This window comes from Stenella coeruleoalba (assembly GCF_951394435.1).
Source record: "Stenella coeruleoalba genome assembly, chromosome: 2".
Lineage (NCBI taxonomy): Eukaryota > Metazoa > Chordata > Mammalia > Artiodactyla > Delphinidae > Stenella > Stenella coeruleoalba.
Window position 1 is genome coordinate 37874484 of NC_137147.1, and position 24459 is coordinate 37898942.

Here is a 24459-nt window from a genome sequence, read left to right on the forward strand (position 1 = left end):
AGCAAACTGCTCTTTACCTCGCATCAACCTTCTGGGTTTGCTCAGCCGCCTAAGCACTGCAGGAACGGGTGGAAATTGCAGAGGAGAGGGAGAAAAGGATCCTAAGATAAAGCCTGGATCCTGGCTGTGTATTTATGTGTCTCTCAGCTACAGGCAATGGCCCTTACATCGACCGCTCTGGAGAGGCAGTGATGGTAACCTGAGGCCAGTGATTGGTAATCTAGGGGTTTAGGCAAGACACCGCCCCCACTCCCCCCTCCCCCTCCCTCCTTGCCCAGGGTAGGAGCCAAGCAGGAGTTGTTTCCTCTGACCCCTGCCGGGGAGATTCCCAGATTCCCGCTGTCTCCGGGTAACCTAACCTTGACCGTTCCTAACAGGGGTTATCTAGCATATTCTTATCTAGCAAATGGGGACGCCCCCATCCAACTCTCCTTTCGCCTGCCTACTTAACACTTTGCCTCGCCACCAACCTCTCACCTGGCCGCAGTGCACTTTCTGTCCTCACTCCTTGACCCTGTTTATGCAGTCGTCCTTTCTAGACTGGCCCTGGCGAAGCCTCTGGAGGGGAAGCCGTAGATCAGTTCCTCTCAAACTTGAGCGGGCATAATATTTATCCGGAGGGCTTGTTAAAACATTGTTGGCCCTCGCTCCCAGAGTTCCCGGTTTCCTAGCTCTTGGATAGAGCCTGATAATTTGCATTTTTAACAGGTTCTTAGGAGATGCCCCCAGTCCGGGACCACTTTGAGAACCACTGCTTTAGATAAAAGAAGGTGCCGGTGCCGCGGCGTGAGCTCCTCCATTTCTTTCCATCTCTTTCCCCGGTCCCTTTGCACTTACGCTATTTTCCCTTCTCCGTCATAGACTCTGGGTTTTGGACTCTGTTTCTAGCGGTTCCCCTCCTGTCGCCGGTTCCGAGCGTTGGTAGAGAAATTTCCTGCCCACACTCCCCAGTCCTGTGCAGCGTCGCCCCCCCCCCCCACCCGCCTTTACTGTTTTTCCACAGCAAACGCTGCCCGCTGCACTCTCCCTTCTCTTGGGTGTGAATTATTCACTCTCGTCCCTTACTCCTTGCATTAAGTGCAACCTTTTCCGCAACTTAGCAGTGGCTGGGCTCGCTGCTCTCCTGTGCGCTCCGCAGCCCTGGGAAGCATCCCTGTACTGCCGCCACGCTCCTCCGCGCGCCAGACCCAGCCTGGGGCGCCGGGGCCATTCCCGCTCCTGCTCTGCGCTCCCACCCTATCTGGCTCGAGCTCCAAGGTGTGGGCCAGGGCGGGTGCTGAAATCTCCTCTGTTGAGCTTCGGGCGCCGAAGCCCAGAGGGGGGCGGTAGCAGCGTCAGGTGGCTGTTCTGCGTCCCCGCGCGTCGCTCAGTCAGTCCCTGCTGCGCGCTCAGCCCGGACTGGAGCGGGAGATGATCAACACCTCCGCCCCGGCAGCTGCGTCCCCGGGAGCAGCCGGGACTCGGGACCTTGGCAGGAGAAACTGAGATGTGACCCCTCCGACTGCCCATTGCCCTCTTTGGCATCCTGCCTGCTTCTCCCACTTCCTCTCCCACTCCACGGCTCAACTGGACAGCGAGCGTTTGCCTCGATCTCCGGGGAGAGAGGAGCGGCCACCAGGCGCACAGCCGGGCAGAAGTTGGGCTCAGCTGGGCAGCGCTGATCCAGCTGCGCCGGAGGGGTAGGCTAGGAAGTGAGAGAGGAAGGCGAAGTAGAGGGTCTGGGAGATAGGGCTTTGAGTGGGCTTTTCCTGCTCCCCCGGCCCCGGGGTCGGGGCAGGGGGAGAAATGCTGAGCCCGCGCCTAGGTGATCGCCGCCGCGACAGCAGCCTCAGCAACAGCTTCAGCATCAGCACCGGCGGGACAGCGACAGCGGGGGCGGCGCAGGCGCACTGTGCCCCGCGGAGCCTGCAGTTCCCGAGCCCCGTGTGCGGCACCGCCACAGTCTGGGCAGCGGCGGCCGGGGGAGCGCTACTACCATGAACTGCCTGGTCCTTCTCCCCAGAGCTGCTCATCCGGGTCGGGCTGGAGACTCAGTCAGGGGACCCCGTCGCCGCCGCCGCGCCCCCTCTTCTTTGGGCTCGATCTTCTCTTCCACCTTTTCCTCTTCTTTCTCCACCTTCTCTTCCTGCATTCCCCCCTCCCCCGCCGCGGATCCTGGCCGCTGCTCTCCAGACCCAGGATGCCGGGGGGCAAGAGAGGGCTGGTGGCACCGCAGAACACATTTTTGGAGAACATCGTCAGGCGCTCCAGCGGTAAGAAGAGTTGCAGTCAGAACACCCCTCCACCTCCATCCTGCCCACCCACGCCCCCCATCCTCCCCGTCCCATCCCTCTCCCAGGGCGGGAGGGGGACGCAGACCGCCCTACCTGGCGGCTGCAGTTACAAGATGGACCTGATTTTAGGTGGGAGTGGGAATGAGGTGGCAGAGGAAAGTTAGTTGCATCCCCTCCCCAAGACGTACTCTCCCCCCTCCCACCTGTCCAGAGCCCAGAACCGCAGGAAGCCAAGGGGGAGCAGCGGCTAGGGTGTAGGTACATCTGGAGAACAGAGTTGAGTTTCGCTTTGTTGAGGGATATCTTTTTTGTTCATCGTTTCCCCACATTTTTAAACAAGTAGGCTGAAGAGGCTGATCAAATTCTTAGAGTTAATCTCAGTGGAAGGGTTCCCTCAAGTTGGGAATGGCTGTGAAAGTGGCTACTTAAGATTTAGTCTCTGGAATGGCTTTCAGGCCCAGTGGGCACCGTTGAAAGGAGCCTTGTGTATGAGAGGGTAGCTGGAGTTGAACCTAAGAAAGAGAGTCAGTTCTGGAAAAATGGGAAGGCAATTATTATGGTCAAATTTGTGTTTAAAGTTTTTTTTGTTTTTCTGTTTTGCATTGGTCTGTATTGATCTATATGATATATTTGATTTGACTTAAACAGGAGAAATGTAGAAGGGAAGCAATAGCTACTGTGCTTTTAAAGTAACTGGAGAAAGAATTTTAAAAATGCCATTCTACCTTGCTACTGATGTGAGGGTTTTCTTGCCTTAAAGTGTCTTTGAATTGCCATCCATTTATGCATTCATTTCCTCTAAGATATCGGAATGGGGATGGTTATATATTTCACATTTTAGGACCTTATAAACTTTGCGTTTTACTGAAATATACATTTTCTACTTGCTTTCAAATCTTTTATATAATTTTCAATTTTGTAAGATATGTAAAGATATCCTTTAAAGATATGTAAAATATCCTTTAAAGTTTTTTGTTTTTTTTCCTTCAGAGACCTGTTATTATATTTTGAGATCCTTTGCTTGGAGAATTATGAGAAAGACATTTCTGCATGTTGATTACAGTAGATTTTGGACCAAAGCAATGGAAATACTCTATGCAATTCCATAATCATTGTTCATTCATTCATTCATTCATTCAGTGAAACAATATTTATTTGGGTGCCTTATACAAGAGACACTCTGTGGGGTCCTTCGGATAAAAAAATGATTAAGACACTTCTGCTCTCAAAAAGCTCCCTCCTTAGTGGCAAGACAGAGGCACACTCAAATGATAATAAATAATTAAATACAATTATGCTCTTCCTGAATTGGTAGATTAGGTTATATTAATTCCTAGGTTATGAGCTCTTCTAAAACTAGGCTTGCAAATATTTCCCCTGATTTGGGGACTATATGTAAGTGTCCCAAGGTATGTCTCATCAAGCTCTGACATGGTATTTGGTTTTCATTTGAGGCTTTTGACTTTATTTCTTCTCATTTGGTCAATGCCTGATACTATACAAGTCTTGAACAGACATTTTTGGGTTCAAAAAAAAAATAGCTAATAGGCCTGATTTAGTGTAAAAAAAACTATAATACTTTTAGCCATTCCAGTGTGATTTCAAATGTGTTTGATTTTTTCTGATAATATAAAATATTAAAAAATATATACTATAAATATAAATAAATGGTAGCCAATTTCTATGTTTATACATTACTTTCTTATATTAATATTGTACAGAAACCTAGAGTACAAGGAGATATTACTGTTAAAACAACCAGGTTGGGAAATTTAAAGATTATTGGAATTAGCTATTTAAGGTATATCAGTCTGTTTTTCAGCTCTCTCATCCTCTTGGGTTATTTCAACTCCATGCAATTTGGTCTGTGAGAGGACTTCTCAGAGAAGGCCTTAAAGAATAAAATCTGGAGGCTGTCTATTGCTCTGCGCGGTAACCAGAAAGGAGATGAGAATTCCTTGGCTGAAGTTCACTCATATAGCATCTTTGGTTGAAACTTCTCATACAGACTGGAAGTATGAGCCAGTTTGTAGAATATCTTTTATTTCTGATACACCATGAAATTAAGACTTACCTTATGTGGCTTAGAAAGAGCTGCTTCCGTTGCCTCCATTTTAAATCTACCATCCAAGTCAATGAAGGTTTTATCTGTTTTACACTTCATGTTATCATTGCTTCACTGGTTTAATGTTTCTTTCCATGGATAGCACCAAGTACAAATGAAAATTTATCTGTTTTTGCATTTTAAGTACCACCTCTAATTGCTTATGGCTAACTTTTTTTTTTTTTTTTTTTTTTTGCGGTACATGGGCCTCTCACTGTTGTGCCTCTCCCATTGTGGAGCAACAGGCTCTGGACGCGCAGGCCCAGCGGCCATGGCTCACGGACCCAGCCGCTCCGCGGCATGTGGGATCTTCCTGGACTGGGGCACGAACCCGCGTCCCCTGCATCGGCAGGTGGACTCTCAACCACTGTGCCACCAGGGAAGCCCTGGCTAACTTTTAATACCACTACTCAAAACCTCTGAGCTTTGTTTGAAATGTGTTAGATATTTGAGGAAAGTGTATGAGCATGTGTATGTAATCAATAATGGAAAGTCTCAGTGCCACTTGTACAGGAAGAACCTCAGAAATTGAGAATTACGGTACTAAATTTCTCTACACATTTATGTGCGAGTATCCCACACTTGTTGCCATTTCTATATGATTTGGCAGAGAAATAGAAAAATTCATTCTGAGAAATTGAGATTAACAGAAAATTCCCTTCAAGGTTCTCACAGATGGATTGAGTTTGTCACCGTGAAGATTTCATTATTCACTAACTTAACAACATTGAAAGTGAAGTATTGGCAGAGCTTTAGTGGAAAAGAAGAGGCAGCACTCCTAATACAGCTAAGACTTGAAGAAAGATGGGTTACTTTTACCCCATGAAGTGCTTCTCCTTCTGATACAACATCATTTTCTTCTTATGAAAATATCAGATCTTTTAGTGAGAGTCAGAGTAGAAGCATATCTAGAGATACACACAGATAAACATACAGACAGGTATCTACCCAGACACAAAGGTAGATGCAGAGGAAGTAAACTCTCTCTGTCTCACACATAGAGCAAAAGAGAGATGTAAAAAGTAGCAGAAATACAAGGAGAGAGGGAAGGAGAGAGAGGGAGGGAAGGAGTGTGGGAGGGAGAGGGAGGGGGAGAGATAGAGAGAAAGAGAGAGAGAGAGGGAGGAAAGGAGGGATACTAGATATGAAAGGGCAATGGACACCAAGAGAAAACGTCAAGCTTTTATTTGTCCACGGTGATCACTAATGAGCTGGAATCTCAGCAAATTAGAAATCTGTCAGAAAACTTATTGATGCAGAAGAAAAGAGCAAGAAGTGTGGTATATTTGGGTATAGCTTTTAAACATGAGGATATCCTAATAAAGTTCCAAACTCCTCAGTTGCAATTTCCCAGAATAACAGTGCTGTATTCTTTGCCTTAGAGTAGCACTGTAGCCTATTTGCTGTTATTTTACACCTCTTGAGATTGGCTTTTTATTTTCCTTGTTTAGTTGACACAGTCTGTTATGGGAAAACATTTCAAATTGTCACTGGTGATTCAAAGTCTATAAAATAAAATAATGAGGGCCATTGAGTAGGATGGATACAAACATACTTTATAGCCAAATCCCAAAATAGTAGAAGTAGGGAATTCCTCTCTTTAGTTTTAAGATAAAAGATAAGATCATTTTTAGACAAATAAAAGTAATTACAATCATTTTTAACATGTGATTCTAGTAGGTATAGAGTACACATTATTACTCCAAGAAATTGCAAAGGTCAAAAGCAAAAATGCAATAGCAAGGTTTAGATAACGTTTTTGGCTAGTAGAATCAAAATATGTTGGTAGGAAGGGAAAGTTTGGGAACCATGTGGTGGGTTCATTAACTGCGTGCAGTGTCTCATAGGAGGCCCCCGTCCAAAATGCCTACTGACCGAATCTGTGTCTGGAACATTATCAGGCCATCTTCCCTTATTTAAACCTTGCATAGTATTTATGCAAGCTATTCACCAATATATTTTGGGCCATAGGGAGCAGTACACTTATGGGTAGAGGGTAGGTACCTGAAAGAAAGCAACAGTTTTTTAAGACTTTTAGGTAGAATTTTAGATTAAAACAAAACAAAACAAAACATTTCCAAGGCCTTCAATCTGATTATTGCTTTGGGCAGTACATTTTATATATATGTTGTCTTTGATTCCTTAACAAATAGGCAGAAATGATTAGTTTGGGTGACAGTAAACCTGGTTGCCATCTCGAAAATTTTTAACTATAAAAATAATGTCTTTTAAATTAGAATTAACTGTTCTTTAATATTTTAAACATTATGAAAAACTAGAAATGTTTTTCTCTTTAGAGAAAAAAGGGGCCCAGGAAAGAAGAAAACAGAAAAGGCAGTATTTTATGAACCACTTAACCTTCAAGAGAAGAAGTTGAGTATACTCAGTTATCCATTTTGCCTGAAATACCTGCTTGCACAAGCACTTTCTTTACTCAGTGCTCTTACTTATAGGAAAATCCAAAATCATTTTTATGCTATAATTAATATTTGTAAAAACTAAGATCTTAAATGAGAACCTATAGGAGGGGCAATAAGGGAACTAGTGATTTAAAAACAGAACAAAAAAGAAATATTAACTCATAATTCTCATCCAATTAAAAAAATTGTGGAAAACAAATGGATTATTTTGGGGTTTTTTTGGTATAGAGTACTTGATATTTTTTCTTGAAAGATCTAAAATACTATTCAGGAAATGTTGATAAAACCACTTAGAGTTTTTGAAGCTTTGGTTTACCCAGGTCTTATAATGTATCACTTTTACCTTTAAAATATCATAGAGATTGAAATTATACTGACCACTTCCTAAATTATATTTATAAGTAAGCCAGAGGATTGTCCCTTGCTTTAGAGTCCACACTGCCTTGTATAACAAATGCAGTACTTTGTGGACTAGAGAGTTGCTTGTCCCAGGACATTCTTGTGTCCACTAGAAATTGCTCTGTTTGTTTATCTTTTGCTTGATTCCAGAAGCAGAGTATATAAGAAATCCACGTGCCTAGCCATCTGTCAACTGCCCTACTAAAAGAAACATAAAACAGTATTTTTGTTAATAGAAGGGAGTGGCTATGATTGTTTTAACTGATGGTGACTGAGTACATTTCTATAAAGGAGTCTTTTATTTTAGTCAATATTTATCTTTTACTTTCATTGTTAATAACAGCTGCTTGGTAGCATAGAGGAACAACGCTTCCCACCTTCTCTCCAGTGTCTGGTCTAGGAAAAGTTGTACTGTTCTCCAGAGCGCTGTAGTTACCATTCACCACAAGAGGGCACTATAGGTTCTGCCACAGGTGAACTAAGTAGTTAATATCTTTCTGTTTCTCTTTTCTGTCCTTTTCCTCAAGTTTGGGGGTTAAAATCAACGCAGTTAGTTCTTACTCTTGGCAGAAAATATCTAAAACACAAGACATATAGGAAAGTGAAACGAAGAAAGGAATTGACCTACGTTTTGTGACTGAATTGATATTAGTAAAAACAGTTTATGGAAACAAATTCAAATAAATTTTAGACTAGTAGAATATTTACTTTGGCAGATGAACAAAATTTTATTGTAATAAATCATCTCAGTGTGGTGACAATATGTATGAAATATAAAGTTTTGCAGAATAATAATGTATAAATAATGTTCATACCAGAAGGATGAATATATATTTTCTATTTCAACAAAAATTTTCCTCATCAGATATCTTGATATAATTTTGATTAAGTTGGTGAAGCAGAATCAGTTCATGACAGTGCTTTGATCTTATTAAAAGATAGTTTACAGATTTACAGTTACTTACCTAGGGTATTATATGATTCTAGTATTTTGATGCTATCCAAACTTTAAAAATAAAATACAGAGCTAAAGTAAATATTCCTCAAAGTTCTTCAAATTTATTAAACTCTCAAAAAAATATGATTGGAGACATATTACTTTAAGAGGTTCTTTTTCCTGTCAGTCATCAAGTCTGAATCTTGGTTTTAGGGATTTTTTTCTTTTTGGTAGGGTTAGAAACCATATTTTGAGAGGTGCTCTGAAATGTCCCAAACAAAATCATTTTTAATGGGAAAAATTAAAGTATGCCATATAGCACTTTTATGAAGAACAGAGATACATAGTGAAATCAAATGAACATGAATAACAAGTCACAAAACCAGTGGTAATTATTGTTGCGGAAATTGAGGTCAAAGAAAGTAGTCTTGATGTGCTGTAAGAAATGGACATTTGTAAAACATCTTTCTTTACTCATAGAATTTTAAAAACTCCAGTCATATGTTCTCGCCACACACACAATAAAAGAAAACACTAGCTATGTGAGATGATGGACATGTTAATTAGCTTGATTGTATATGTATATCAAACCATCAAGTTGTACACTTTAAATATATACAATTTTTTTTTTTTTTTTTTTGCGGTACGCGGGCCTCTAACTGTTGTGGCCCCTCCCGTTGCGGAGCACAGGCTCTGAACGCGCAGGCTCAGCGTCCATGGCTCACGGGCCCAGCCGCTCCGCGGCACGTGGGATCTTCCCGGACCGGGGCACGAACCCGTGTCCCCTGCATCAGCAGGCGGACTCTCAATCACTGCGCCACCAGGGAAGCCCTAAATATATACAATTTTTATTTGTCAGTTATACCTCAACAAGGCTGAAAAAAAAAATCCTTAGTGTGTTCCACTAAATACCCTAGCTTAATAATGTATGATATAACTCCTTTTCATTATTGAAGAATGACTAAAAGGAGTAATTTAAATAGTCTCATTTTATATAATGTAGAAGTTTTAGTATTGGAAAGGCTTGGTCTTGAAAGATACTTGATCAAATGAAGGCTGTGACAATATTGTCACATATATCAGTGTGTTAGACATTATTTTAGTATTTGGTTGTTTATGGATACTGTTACTAATACAGAGAAATATTTGTGTACATTCTAGATAGTAGTTTTGTGATATGTTAAGTTTTCACATGGGAAAAGATAGGAAAAGTAAATAAAAAGTGAAAAAGTTTATAAAGGAAGAGTGGTTGAAAAGCTGCTTGAAATTTTATTGAAATGCATTTCCTTCTTTCTTGGGTATGGTCCCATCAGAGAAACATAAGTACAAAATCCTACTGATTTCACAAGTTATATGATTTGAGATCTGAGCTTAGGTGCACAATCAGCAGTTTCTAGAGGTAATGACATGTAACTGGGAAGTTGTGGAAGTGTTGGTATATGGACTAAGCTTCTTGAGGATATGGGTTATACCTTACACATGCACATAGCACTAAGTACTAGTTGAATAAATGTTTTTTTTGCTTTTGCCTCCTAAACTAACCAAGTCTAGAATTGATTTTTTTCTCAAACACTGCTGATTAAATCTATTAAGTAAGCTTGTGTCAGTAATTGTATAGTTTAAAATAGTTAGGTAACTAATGTGTATATCTGAAAATGGACACCACATTGTACAGGGAATATCAGATGGGACTCATGAGAGCATGAGAGGTGAATGTGTATGTGATCTCACACTCATCTCTTATTCCAACTTGATGTACAGCTGAAATATTTCCTATCATTTTTGTTCTAATCTCCAAGGGCTTAGAAGATAGATTTTTATACAGGAAATAACTGTTTAGAAATTTGTTGATCCTAACTATTGTTTCAAAAACGATTTTGCAGTTAGGAGTTATGGATGGTAAGTTTTATCCTTGGGAATTGATCCGTACCAGTTGATGTATCTTCTGAGTGAGTTCTGCCTTGAGAAGCAGCTTGCAGTCCTGTCCACTATCCAGAGGAAGAGGCAGAATAGATTTTGGCTTTTTAGAGGCTGCATGGCCAGCCTCAGATCACCAAGTTTAACTGAAAATCAAGCAACTCACTTAGATTGAGGGCAAATTTCATCTTTATCCTGATCTTTTCTGTAAGCCTTGTCTGTCTGCTGGCATATTTTTGATTGGGGACAAATTATAGCACAATGAGTTTGTTTTCATATATTTATGGCATTGAGAGAATAGAGGAATTTTTCAATGAGGGCTAAATAATCCCAGAATAAACTCCCCTAAAAATAACTCCCATCCTTTTGCTTGGTGTTCATACTCTTTCTAGTTAATCATTCACTAATTCAACATATATTGTTGAGTGCCCACTATGTGCTAGGCTCTGATCTAAGCACTGGGGATGCACATTGAACACAATGATAAAAATAACATTTCTCCTTTTTGTTTTTTCTTTCTGTGAGGGGCAGTGTGCACACTGGTTAGGCACCATAGGTTCTGGAGGCTTGCATTAAAGTCCTGGCTCTGATGCTTACTAGCTCTGTGACTTATCTGTACCTAGTTTTCTCCTTTGCAAAATGCAAGTAATAAAAGTGCCTTAGCTTATGGTGTTGGAGTGAGGATTAAATGAGGAAATACATGCAAAGTGCTGAGAACAGTGTTTGGCACATAACAAGCACCATATCAGTATCAGTGTGGTTAGTTATTGTTATTAGTTAGATGTTTAAAACTTTGAATGCACCATCTGTAGCTGATGCCTTTAATTCTTGGTTACCATTTCCTTTTGCACCTCTTTTCAATAGATTTCTGTCTAAACCTTAATGTTGAAACTTCTAGAAGTTTACAGGTGAGCATTCTTCTTGTGAATCCAAAAACCTTTTGTTTGTCCATATTTTTCTGGCTCTGTAGGATTTAAGACTCTGCTCCCCTACCCTCTCCACACAAGTTCATCTTTTGGCTTTCATGACTTTTCACTTTCTCCTGCCCTTTTCCCTTCCTTTTTCTATACGCTTTCTATTCCTTTTCTATCCCCCTTTCCCCTCCCCTCTCCTCCTCTTTCCTCTCCTGAAGGATGGTTGTCATTCAGGTTTAACCTTCAGCTGTCTTTCTTACATCTTTACCCTCCTTTTCAGAGCAAGTTTGTCCTCGGTCATAATTTAAAATGTAGCCTTTCTGTTCTCCAGTCCTGTATTTCCAGTGGCCTGTAGAATTTCTCTTGTACACCTCACAAGTTATCTAAAACTCAGTGTGGCTAGAGAATTGAATTTATCATTGGTTTTGGCTTCAAATAGACTTACTTTTTTGGTATTTCCCCATTTCTGTCAGAGGTGTCTTTAATATTTTACTCTTTTAGTCTCGAAATCTTAGGGTCATTTTTGGCTTCCCACTCAGTGTAATATTAGTCTTACTTGCTAACCAGATTACTGATCCCTAGGGGTAAGAATTTTGCCCAATAGTTTTTTCTTACCCTTTATAAGCGCTGTGTGCCGAGCGAGTGAATTCCTGCCCGTTCACTTTACTGACTCAGGGCATGAAACATGTCCATTACCGATATCATATACAGCCAGCGTGTATAGGTATGATAGACCAAAGGAGGAGTAACAGGTTGAAAGAAGAGTTGCCTCACTACTGGGCCCAGAAACAAAAGATCTCCTCTGAGAGTGAGGAATGTAAGGTGTGATACATTCTCCTTGTTCATTCCCAAGCAGCTTCTTTTTCTACTAGAGCAACCATCGTCAAGGTAAGTGGTCATCTTTCTGGAACTCTGTGGGGCAGAGAACAGTGCTCGAAACAGAGCAAAGGCATTTCCATCTTGTCTTGACACAGACTTCCGTCCTGACTCTAGCCATTACTCTTGGTGACATCCTAGGGCTCTACAGAATTATAGTAACTACCTTGTGGGTTTTCTGGGAAGATTCAGCAAACCCACAAATGTAGCGGATCTTGCACTGTGTTTCGTCATAGCAAGGGCTTAATAAATATTCACCTGTTCCTATTTTCTCTGAGGTAGGGGAGATATACTTTTCTTTTTTTTAACCTGAAGAAAGCAAAGTATTAGATAGTTAAGGCTTTCCTGAGTCTTAAACTGGTGGATCTGAGATTAAAGGCATTTGGATTCACTTTCCCAAGGGCTTACTTATTTGGAGAAAAAACCCAAAACAAAAACAAACAAATAAACGCCACTCTTTCCCCCAACAAAAAAAGCTACTACTTACAGTCAAAGAAACATCAGTTCTTTTTACCTCAGTAATTGGCAGTGCTTGGAGAAGCTGAAGAAGGTAGAAATTCAGCCTCTTTTTGTAACTGGCTCAGTGAAATGGCCAAAGGAGAGAAATGAATTGAATTTGTGCTCTGTGTCTTTCCCTTGAACAATTAGCTCCTAATGCATAGATAGTAGAAATTTAAAAAAAAATAGGACAAAGCTTTAGAAAATTAATCGGATTGTAAATGCATTCAGAAAAGCCTCACGTCTATTTTTTCTACCAGGTGTGGAGCTTAGACTAGTCTTTTAATTGAAATTCTCCATTAGTTATCTTGCTATTAGTGTTTGATTGCCTTAAAAGGTTAACTTCAAAGAAAATAGAATCCCTTTAGAACAGCTGCAGTTCATTTGCAAAAACAGGGTTTGCTTATTTGCAAGATTGAAAAATGATGCTTAAACATTAAAAATGTAATACTTTATTCCCCCTGACAAACATATCTTGACTGATTTAGCTTTTATCCAAGATTATATAACTAGTGAATGTTTTAAGTCCTTAGGTATTTTAAGAAATATCATTGTAATGAAATTCAGTAAAAACTTGTTCTTATCTACAGCAGGGTGAAGGTTTTCTGTTGTACTATGAGACTGTGAATCTCATAGGCCATTATTGCAGTTATCTTTTACTTTTAATGATTCTGACAAGTATACTTTTTAGAAACACATCTTTCATGAACAAAACACCAGTGATTAAAAGTAGAACCTTTGAATTGTTGAACATTTGTGTGTGTGTGTAGAAATATTTTCTATAACAAAATTGCTATTATTCCTACCATTAGAATTTCAGGAATATAAGTTAAAGTATCTCATGAATTCTGAACCACTTTGGCTAGATGGAAAAATGATGAATTTAATGCCATCAAAGAAACACAGAAACTTAAAAATGTACCTTTGATCTTGAGGGAGATGAAAAGTGAAGGCATATTTTTATCTTTGATGACAGCTGAACAAGGTTGAATAAATTAACAGATATTTTTTGCATATTTCCAACTTCCACAGTGATGGTCTTCTTAATGTCGACAATTATTATTATATAACAATTAGTCTCATTGTGGAATGAGACAGGTACAAAGTGTATGTGTCTACACACACACGCACACACAGGCACACACACACACACATTTCCTTGATATAGAGCTGTAGGATAAAGGTGTATTTGTAAGGACATGAAACATACCAGTTTTATATTCTGTTATTGACATAGTAGAAGTGAGTAATGAACCTACCAGAAATCAACATTGTGGATGTGGGCATGATATATAAATTATTTATGCTTTTGTTTAGCTGTGTGTGCCAGGATTTTATTTAACCCAAATAAAAATGTGCTATATGTGCTCAGGGATGGTTCTGCTGTTACTGTTCTCTGAAACTTAAATATATCTATAGATATCACTCACCCACTTAAGACAAGTTTGAAAAGTAATATATGCTCCATGAGTTAAACTCACAAGTTTCCAGAGTTCAGGGAAATCTGTGTCGGAACACCTAATTTTAATTTTTTTTACAGAATTGTCAGTTTTTGGAGAAAAATACCTAGCATAATTCTTATCTATATTCTTGACAGTGTCTACCATTGCTGTAGTAATTATTTATTGGCCGTATGACTTTAAATAGGAATAAGAATTTTTATATTTGATCATTCAACAAACTTTTGTGGGTATACAGTGATGAACCAACAGACATCATCCCTGCCCTCATGGAACTTGGAGTCTGGTGGGGAGATAGAGGTTCAACAAACCCAGACAAAATATAAATTACAGACTGTGGCAAGCACTTTGAAGGAAAAAGGGAGGGTGCTGTGATCGAGTGTAACAGAAACTAATTTTGATTGGGAGATGGTGTCAAGGAAGACATTTCTAAGGAAGTAGTGTTGAATTGAGGCCTAAAGTAAGAGGTAACTAGATGATGAGTGGGCAGAAGAATATTTCAGCCAGAGAGAAAACATGTGAACCATGTGAAGCTTAAAAGCCAGTGTAGTTGGATTGCAGTGGGCAAAAAAAGAGGAAGGCGGGAAACAAGGGTGGAGAGACAGAGGCTTGACGATTCCGGGTGAGGCTTTTGCATTGTATTCCAAGTGCAGGGGACAGATCTCCTGGCCACAGGGGACACTTGCTGTATAACAGCAAGTTGGGTTGGAGGGAGGAACGGTGACAGTAGGGGACAAGCCAGGAGACTGTTGCAATTGTCCACGCAAGAGATGATGGTGGGTTGGCCTGGGAAGCAGCAGTAGAGAAGGAAAGAAGTGGATGCCTCTGCTGGTAGAATTATTAGGGTTTAGTGTTGAATTGGATGGCATGAATGAAGAGGTGTGAAGGATGACTTTCAGGGTTTTGGCTCAAGCATCGGGCATAGAGAGAGGTAAGGATGGAGACGAAGAAAACTGAGATGGAGAAAACTGGGAGATTGCCAGGTTTGTAGTGAAGGTCTAGAGATCACCTGCATTATCACTTTGTTATCGAGCTCCCTTTTCATTCCCTTGAAGTAAATAAGAACGCAGCCAAAGAGAGCTTAGTTCAGTGAGACTGTGTACAGAGGTGATTTCTGTATTCTCCTTACAGAGGTTCAGAAGAGTATCACAGGCCAGATAATTGGCTTGGACCGTCTGGTTGTTCTTGTGGATTAGAAATATGTAACTTCAAATTTTAACAGGAGGCTAGTTCAGATGAGAAACAAAGTAAATTTTTTTGTGTGTGTATGTATATATGTTTCCGAAGTAGGTTTTTTAAATTGAGGTATAGTCGATTTACAATATCATATCAGTTTTAGGTGTACAATATAGTGATTCAAAATTTTTATAGGTTATACTCCACTTACAGTTATTATAAAATATTGGCAATATTCCCTGTGCTATACAGTATATCCTTGTAGCTTATTTATTTTATACACAGTAGTTTGTAGCTCTTAATCTCCTACCCCTCTCCCCACTGGTAACCACTTAGTTTGTTCTGTCTATCCAAAGTAAAATTTTGAATAAAACCAAGATTCCCAAACCAAATCTAACTTTATAATGAATATTTGACAATCAGCATTGTTGAAATACCCTCTTCAGTACTTTTTAGAAAACATTAGTGATTGTTGCATGAGCTTCATTGTGTTGTTGCTTTTAAGCTCCAAATTTCCATTCTTGGCCACTGATTTTTGGAATGTGAATTCTTTAGCTCTTTGAATCAGAGAATTGCAGAGGGTGGGGTAATACTTGGAACCGTGAGCACCTGCACTCAAGTCCTTCCCTCATGGAGGCCCTGGGGTTCTGTGAGAGTGGCTGGAAATAGCCCTTAGCTCAATTTACCGGTTTCTGCCTATACTTCACCTCTGCTGGAGGAGGTCTGTGCCAGGGTTTTAGGGCTTTCAGAATAAGGGTGATGATTTCTGGGTGGTGTGCTTCTCCAGGGTTAGGATTAAATGAATATAATGTGAGGGAAAATCTGGTTGACTTTTCTCAGAATCAGCACTAGACCTTGGAAAAAGAATAAATTAGTGAATGTGTTTTATTCAGCGTGTTTGGTTTCTTTCTGTGAAGTCCTTTCTTTCCTCACCTCCATGTCTTTGTTCTTCCTCAGTACTCTAGAATTTTTTTGTGCCTTAGGACTTCTTAAAATATCTGAAAACTTCTCTGTGCTTGTGCTTTGAAATACTTCCCTCCAGGGTAATTTGCATAAAAAAGATGAGAGGAAGAGAGAGAGGTTTAACCCCCAAAAAGGTGTTCCACACTTGTTAATGTCCATGGAATTTCTGGATCAGAGAATGGGGTAGTTTTCATAAGAACAAATGAAACGAAAACCTAAATAACCATCTAGTCATGCCAGATACAGGTAGTGTTGGAACAGCTCAGAGGAAAAGATTATTTTCCTGGAATTGCTATAGAAAGGAAGAATACATGCTTTTATATTGTTTTCATTGACTGAATATAACCTTTCTTCTTCCAGAAACTTCTGCCAGCAGAATTATTGACTTCATGGTTTATATGTGATCTCCTTTAGGAATGGGATTAATATGTAGTGGTATTAAATTGTAGTTACTTTCCTTGATGTCTGAAGAAATAGCACTGTAAAGAGGAAGTGCTTCCTTTATATTAAACGAAAACAAAAGTTTAAACAGCAGTTCAGAAATATAGTGATGAAATAGAAAGTCTTAGACGGTGAGGCCTAATTCTGTCTTTCTCCCCCACTAGATGCCCTTTTCCTGTGTTTGCCAAGTCCTCTAACTTCCCTGGCCTGCTTTCCATACTTAAAAGGAAGAAAAGGATGCACAAGATGGGTGTAGTCATGAGCTTGGGGAATCACCTGATGATCTCACTAAAATGCAGATTCTGATTCATCAGGTCTGGAGTGGGTCCTAGGTTCTGCTTTGTTAATAAATTCCCAGGTGGTACTGGTTTACACTTTGAGTGGCAAGGTATGAGAACAAAGTTTCCCAAACCTGGCTGAAACGGAGACTGACCTCTGAGGCTGTATTTTTGTGTTCCAATGCTAGGGAGTCAATTCAGTGTGTCTGCATTAGAATTTAGCAATCTGTAGATTCTATTGCAGCTGCCAGCATTTAGGCATTATTGCAGTAGATCAGGGCTTCTCCACCCTGGCTGCATATTAGACCACATGAGAAGATTTAAATAACTTACGCCTGGCTCTCACTCCAGATCAATTAAAACTAACTCTTTGGGGCCTAGAACGAGGAACTCCTGTGGCCCCCTCCAATTCTCCTCAACCTCCATCCCAATCGAATGAATAGTCAAAATTGAGAAACACTCGTAAGGATCCTAGTGGGCATTTTGAATTAGGGGCTTGCGATTTCGTTTTTGACCTTCTAACACTTGAGGAAAAAGTGCTTGTTTTATTTCATGTCCATCTCTGAGAGGATACTCGATGGTCTTGAAAGAATATAGTAAGATGTTTTAAAGCCTCAAGCCCTTGCAGAGATCCGTTTGAGAGTTTGTCCATGTGTAGGATTATTGCTTCTGAAATGTTTTACTGGACTACTGCCACCTGGTAGGGATAATTACCCAATTCTTAGAGCCCTCATACAGGAACATCTGTGTATTTAAAACATTTGGACATGATTGTTTAGAAACATCATCAAGGACTGAAACAGTCTGAATCCCAAGGAAGGTTTAATTTTTCAGAATTCATGGCTGTTGGTGTGCTAAGAGCTGTGAGGACAGATCAGAACTGGTTTCCCTAAGCTTGGCTGATGAATGTCAGTGTATTTATGCTGCTATTACAAAATGCCATAAGTTGGGTGGCTTATAACCAACAGAAATTTATTTCTTACAGTTCTGGAGCCTGCAAGTTCAAGATCAGGGTGCCAGCATGGTCAGGTTCTTTTGAGAATCCTCTTCCTGATTGCAGACTGCTGGCTTCTCAACGTGCTCTCATCATTATTATAAGGGCCCTAATCCCAATCATGAGGGTCTCCATCCACACGATCTCATTGAATCCTAATCAAATCTCAAAGGTCCCACCTCCTAATACTATCACACGAGGGGTAGAGTTTCAACATATCAATTTTGGGAGGACACAGGCATTCAGTTCATAACAGTGAGGATGATGATGGTTACTAAGAATTCTGGGCAATTTCTTTAATGACTTTATGTGTCCAAAACTTCTGAGCTGGTCTTGCTTTCTAGATTTGCAACTATTTCCTTTGTAAAGAAGTTATCCTTCAGTAAGTGTATTGCTTTTCCCTGCCGTGTTTTAAAGCCAAAGGGAATTAAAATTTTCTGGGAAGCAATTTTAATTACTCTGCTATCTTGTTCTTAATATTTGTTAATAATACCAGATGTCATATTCACCAAAACAATAATTTTTATGACTATAGGGAAATGGAACAGTTGTGTGAATATTTCATATACACATATTGCGTTTCAACTAACAGACAAGTTTCCGAAAGAAGCTCCTGGACAATTTAATACTGAGCAACTTCCCTCTAATTTAGCTTTTAACATTAAAAAAATCTGTCTCCCCTTCTTCTTTCTATCCCCCTTCCTCCTAATACTTTATTTTGTAGTTTAGCTCTCAGTATAATTTTATAGGTTTTGGTTTGCAGGGTCAACATTTAAAAATTTATTTTTTCTAGGTTCTTTGTTTATACACACACACACAGAGCTCACACACAGAAAGCTCTCTCTGGGTATATAATACAGTTGTAAAAAAATCTTATATATATAATAAACAATAACAGTTCATAGTTTATAAAGAATTTTTACTCCAATGGGTAGTTTATAAAGATTTTGCCTACATTACTCCATTCTCCACCAACTACCCAGAGTGGTAGGTATCGTTATGAGGAAGCCAATAACCTAATTAAAACTCCCCAGGTTTTTCACAGTAGCTCCCTTGGTAGTATTGAGACAGGATCCAAATGCTGGCAGAAAATTTGGGGAAAGGATTTTAATGATAATTTGATTGTTATGACTGTTTACCAGTTGATGACTAGTTATATGAAGGACCTAGCACTGTGGTTGATTTTCTCAGTTATGGTTTTATAAAACATTCAGAAATGATAGAAGCAGTTCTTATGCTTGTCTTCCTAACCCCAGAGCACATATTGCTAATGCATAATTATTAAGACCTTGAGGTAAGGGCTAGTAAGCACAGAGTCCAGTTACTTTACTCTCTGTTGGTCTAAATTAATGGAATCAAACTTGAAGCATAAAGATAAATGGAGAGCATATTTCCTCGACTATTTTTTAAAACTTAAAAAAAACTTTGAGTTGCTAGGTTTGATTGAATATGTAAGCAAATACTCTAGAGTGTACCTAGCAATTATCTGAATTGTCCATATTATATGTTATTGGTTAAAATCAAGTATATATTTTAAAAAATAAGACTGAAGATAGGCAGCATCTCAACAACTCACTTATTTAAAATTTAATTTTTATTTTATACAGCAGGTTCTTATTAGTTATCTATTTTATACAAATTAGTGTATATATGTCCATCCCAATCTTCCAGTTCATTCCACCCCCACACCCCTACTTTCCCTCCTTGGTGTCCATATGTTTTCAACAACTCACTTTTGATTCCAACTTCTAAATTCTTTTTCCTAAACCACTCCGCCTTCATGCTAATATGAATTGAACTCCCCCTGCCGTGAATTGTTTTAGGACTTACCTTTCATTCCTAGTCTTCTACTTTTCTGTCTAAAGCAAAAAATGAGGCACAGTTTCCCCTAGAAGAGGTTTGAAGTTGCAAATGTCTCAGTCAAGAATTAGAATTTGGGCTTCCCTGGTGGCACAGTGGTTGAGAGTCCACCTGCTGATGCAGGGGACACGGGTTCGTGCCCTGGTCCGGGAAGATCCCACATGCCGCGGAGCGGCTGGGCCCGTGAGCCATGGCCTCTGAGCCTGCGCGTCCGGAGCCTGTGCTCCGCAACGGGAGAGGCCACAACAGTGAGAGGCCCGCGTACTGCAAAAAAAAAAAAGTAAGAGAGAATTTAAGGAACCTGGGTGCTAGTTCCTGCTTCTGACCTCCTGGGGCACTTGGTGCTTGGTGAGTTTCCAACTCACTGTGGGATGGAGTTGCATGTAGACATCTGGCCCAACACCTGGCAGAGAGTAAGGGCTCTGCTCCTGGTTGCTTTTGTTATTAATTTTGTTATTACACAGAATTACTAGGATGTAAGTGAAATAATATATCAACAGCAAATGGACAGTGAGAGCAGGGCCCTGCTGAGCTGGAGTCTTAATTTTCCCATCGTAGAGCTATTGAAAATGGTGCGTTGGGGTGGGGTTACATTTTTGATAGAAGAATTAACTAGGAACAGTTAGAGCTTCTGATCTAAATCCTAAAATACGTCTAGAAAACAAGTCTGTTTATGAGAGAGGGAGGTCTGCAAGGCCTTTGGGGATAGTTTGAAGCAAGTTTTTAAAACCATGAGATACAGCCCTCCATAGGGTGTAGGTCCATTTAATGGGTCTTGACTGGTGCAGTAAAAAATTGAAATAGAACAGAAATAGAGTACATTTCATGTAGTAAGAGTGTTATCTGAGAAATTTTTTCAGTTGTGTGTACATGTGTGTAAACACACATTGAGTCACTCTGTAAAATTTGTTTCTTACTATGAGCTTCAATTAAAGAAAGTTTGAGAAACACTGATTTGGATAGTTTCTGGGGAAAGAAGGCCTCCTGCAGTAGACCCTTTAATGTTTGTGGTCCTTCTGTTTTAGAACTGTGGGATTCTCTTTCCTGGGATACTGACAGTTCCTTTAATCAATAAGTAATTACTGTATTGTGACTCTTGTATGCATAGTAGGCGTAAACTTTATAGTTCTGAGGACTGTATCATCTATTTGAGAAGACAAAAAATAGCATATATGAAAGCATACATGAGGTATTTAGAGAGGCACTTCATACCAAATTTCATGATATCAATTATATAAAGAGAGATCCCTGCAAGAATCTATGAATGAATGCATTTGTTTATTGATATAGTTAGACAATTAGCAAGCATATATTAGATGCCAGGCACTGTGTTAGGTATTGGAGGATCAAATAGAACTTACAGCTCAACAGGCAGATATGCATTAATCATTTCATGACACAAATAGGTGTCATGAGGCTGTCATAAAATTGCAACTTTGATAAGGACTTTGAGTGAGAGGTACGTCATGTCTAAAATTATTATGGATGACCTGGTCAGAAGGTCAGGGAAAGATTCACTAGAGTCATGACGATTGAGTTAAGATCTAAATAAATGTAGGTGTCAACCAAATGGGGAGGGAAAGCAATGATGTTCAGGCAGAGAGAATGTCAAGTTAAAAGGTCCTCCTATGGTGGGAGAGGACTTGAAACTTACAAGGAAAAACTTACAAGGAAAAAGTGGCTGGCTGTCATACTCAGGGCAAGGTGCAGAATGGTGAGAGTTGAGGTTTGACAGACTCTGAGGTCATTATAGGCCCTGCAAACTTGGGAGAGTTCTGAGAGCCCTGACAAGCTATTGACAGATGTTAAAGCAGGGAGGGGATACAATCCAGATTGAATTTTGAAAAGACCTGCCTGGCTTCAGTGTGGATAATCTATTGAAGGAGTCACTCAATGATTCCTTCATTGAGAGGGCCTGAGTAAACCGATTAGGTAGCTCTTGGCATGGTCTAGGGGAGAGATGATGGAAGCTTGGAGTTGGGAGAGATGATGGAAGCTTGGATTTGGGAGATGATGATGAGGATCTAGAGAAATGGAGAGATTTGAAAGGGTTCTAGGAGATAAAATTAATAAGATTTGGTAATAAGCTATAGGGGTAAACAGAAGGATGTTGAAAGATGGCTCCCAGATTGCTGCATGGATGGTGATCTCATTTTCTAAGATAGGAAACACTGGGAAAGCATCTGATTTGGGGAAATGACAGGTCATGGACATGTTCTACTGAGGTAAATTTAAGCTATCTATGAGGAGAGGTGAAGCTGGATATAAAGATCTAGAGTTTACAGAAGAAGTCTGGTTTGGAGATAGAGTTACTGAATCTATGGTGATAGGTGAAAGCAGAAGAGGAATGGACATAGAGGAACTTTAATATACTGACTGGATAAAGAGTATTGAGTCTGCAAAGGAAATGGAGTGTCCAGAGAATCAGGGAAATGTTGTTCTATGTAAGCTGAGGATTGAGACATTTTTAAGGAGGGAGTGGATACCATTGCTTCTGAATTATTAAGTGGAAAGGGTAAAAAGTGTCCTTTGGATTTGGTGACATGGAGAGATTATTGGTTACCTAGGTTGTCTTGGAGCGGTGAGGACGTAAGCCAGATAGGAGTGAGTTGGGTGAATAGGGGCTGAGAAGATAGAGCCAATGAGAATAGACAACTTTTATGAAAAGTTTGTCCTGTGAAGGGTTGGACACAGACAGATATGATGGTAGCCAGAGGATGTGGATTCAGTGGTAACCACTGAATGTGTCATAGAGAAGGGAGAGTTGAACTGGTTCTTAAAAGTTTTGATAGGCAAAGGGATGAAGAAAAAGTTTTGATAGGCAAAGGGATGAAGAAAAAGTATTTCAAGTGGATAGTAGGCATCATGAGTGAGCATCTTTTGAGGATATAATGAGAGGATATAATGGGAAAGGATATAATGAGAAAACTGACCTAACTGCAATAGTATGGACTTCAGGAGAATAATGAGAAATATGTTTGCACAGGCAGAGAGGATGAGGCTGGATTTCAAAGGACTTTGTGAGTCTGGGAGAGGATTCAGTGATGTTAACAGTTGGGAGACTTGATCTGGATGAAGAGTGGTAGGATGGAGGCAGGGCTTGAGGGGGACAAATGAATGTTAGTCTGAAAATCAGGGAGACCATGTAGCAAGCTATATGCACTGCCACAGCTACCTAGTTATGAAGTGAGGAACCTATGGATTAGAGAGGTTAAACTGACTAGGAACTGGCCTGGGCTAAGAAGGGAAAGAAGTTAATTTTTGATGATCATATTACAAATATTTATAATTGATGCTATATATAAATGAAAATATATATTTATAGAAGAATTTATATTTTATGAAGCATTTTTGCAGGAATAAGATCATTTTAAACTCTACTCTGATCACTGTATGTACCAAGGAAACGTAGTATTACCATTCTTATAGCTAGGGTTCAGCTCAAATGCCACTGGTTTCCTAAAACTTGTGATTCTCTAGTCCTTTGTCCTTCTTGTATTTTCTTTTAAGTTTGAGGTATACTTTATATGAAGTAAAACATACAGATCTTGTATACAGTTCAATTAGTTTTGGCAAATGTATATACCTCTGTAGTTTATATCTCTATAAAGATAGAAAACAATGACCTTCTCCAGAAAGTCATCAGTCCCTCTACCATCCCATCCCCCTCAGAAATCATTGTTCTGATCTCTATCGCCATAGATTGACCTTGCCTGTATTTAAACTTCATATGAATGAAATTATAGTTTCTGACTTCTTTAAATCATCAGTGTTTTTCAGATTAATTTGTGTGGCTGCAATCTATCAGTAGTTTGTTCCATTTTAGAGCTGAGTAGTATGTCTTGTATGAATATGCCACAATTTTTAATCCACTCTCTTGTCGATGGACATTTGCATTGTTTTCAGTTTTGGGCTACTGTGAATAAATCTGATGTGAACATTCTTCTACAAGTCTTTTTGTTAACGTATCTTTTCATTTCACTTGAGTAAATGCCTAGAAGTGAAATTTCTGGGTCATAGTTGAATATTTAACTTCTCATGAAACTGTTTTCCAAAGTGATCATACCATTTTATATTCTCATTAGCATTTTATAAAGAATTTCAGTTGTTCCATATTTTCATCAACATTTTTGTATTATTAGCTTTTATAACCACTCTAGTGGTTAAGCAGTGATAGATCATCGTGCTTTTAGTTTGTATTTCCCTAATGCATGATGATGGTGAGTATCTTATTCTTGTGCTTATTGGCTGTTGTACATCTTCTTTTGTGAAATGTCTGTTCAAGTCATTTGCCCATTTTGTTAATCGGGTCATTTGCCCTTTGGTAGGATTTTTCGGGCCTGTTTTGGATAGGAGTTCTTTCTCAGGTATCTGCATTGTGAATATCTTCTCTCAGTCTGTGGATTCCCTTTTCATTTTCTTGACAGTGTCCTTGAATGAGCAGTTGATTTTAATTTTGATAATGTCTAATTTATTTATCAATACTTTCTTTTATGGTGATTACTATATGAGTCTTAGAAATTTTTGTCTTCCTCAAAGTTGCAAAGATTTCCTTCTATGTTTTATTTTTATTTTCACTTTTGTGTTTCAGTCTATGCCCTGTTTTAAATTATTTTCGTGTGTGTGGTGTGAAGTAAGGGTCATGGTTCAATTTTTGCTTGTATGGATAGCCAGTTGTTTAAGCACAGTTCATTGAAGTTGTCTTTCTTAATGAAACTGCCTTGGCATCTTTGCAAAAAATCAGTTGGCCATTTATGTAAGGGTCTATTTCTGAAGTCTTTAAACTGTTTCATTGATCTATTTGTCCCAACTCCAATTTCATACTATATTAATTACTATCGTTGTATGTTTCTCCAACTTGGTTCTTCTTTTTCAGATTTTATTTTGGGTTATTTTAGGTAATTTGTATTTTCACAAACATTTTATAATTATTTTGTCAATTACTTCAA

The 24459-nt window shown here is 39.4% G+C and overlaps 1 protein-coding gene across 7 annotated transcripts in view; it reads left to right on the forward strand.

The window, feature by feature from the left end:
- Positions 1-24459, forward strand: part of KCNH5 (potassium voltage-gated channel subfamily H member 5) — a gene marked incomplete at both ends in the record, with an annotated part of 574893 nt that overhangs the window by 237626 nt on the left and 312808 nt on the right. Inside the window, one exon of one of the 7 annotated variants that reach the window (XM_079912566.1) lies at positions 2180-2252. The exons of the other annotated variants lie outside the window; for them this stretch is intronic. Coding sequence (XP_079768692.1) covers positions 2180-2252 — 73 coding nt within the window. Of the gene's footprint in view, positions 1-2179; positions 2253-24459 lie in introns of those variants that run through there. 7 annotated transcript variants of the gene reach the window in all.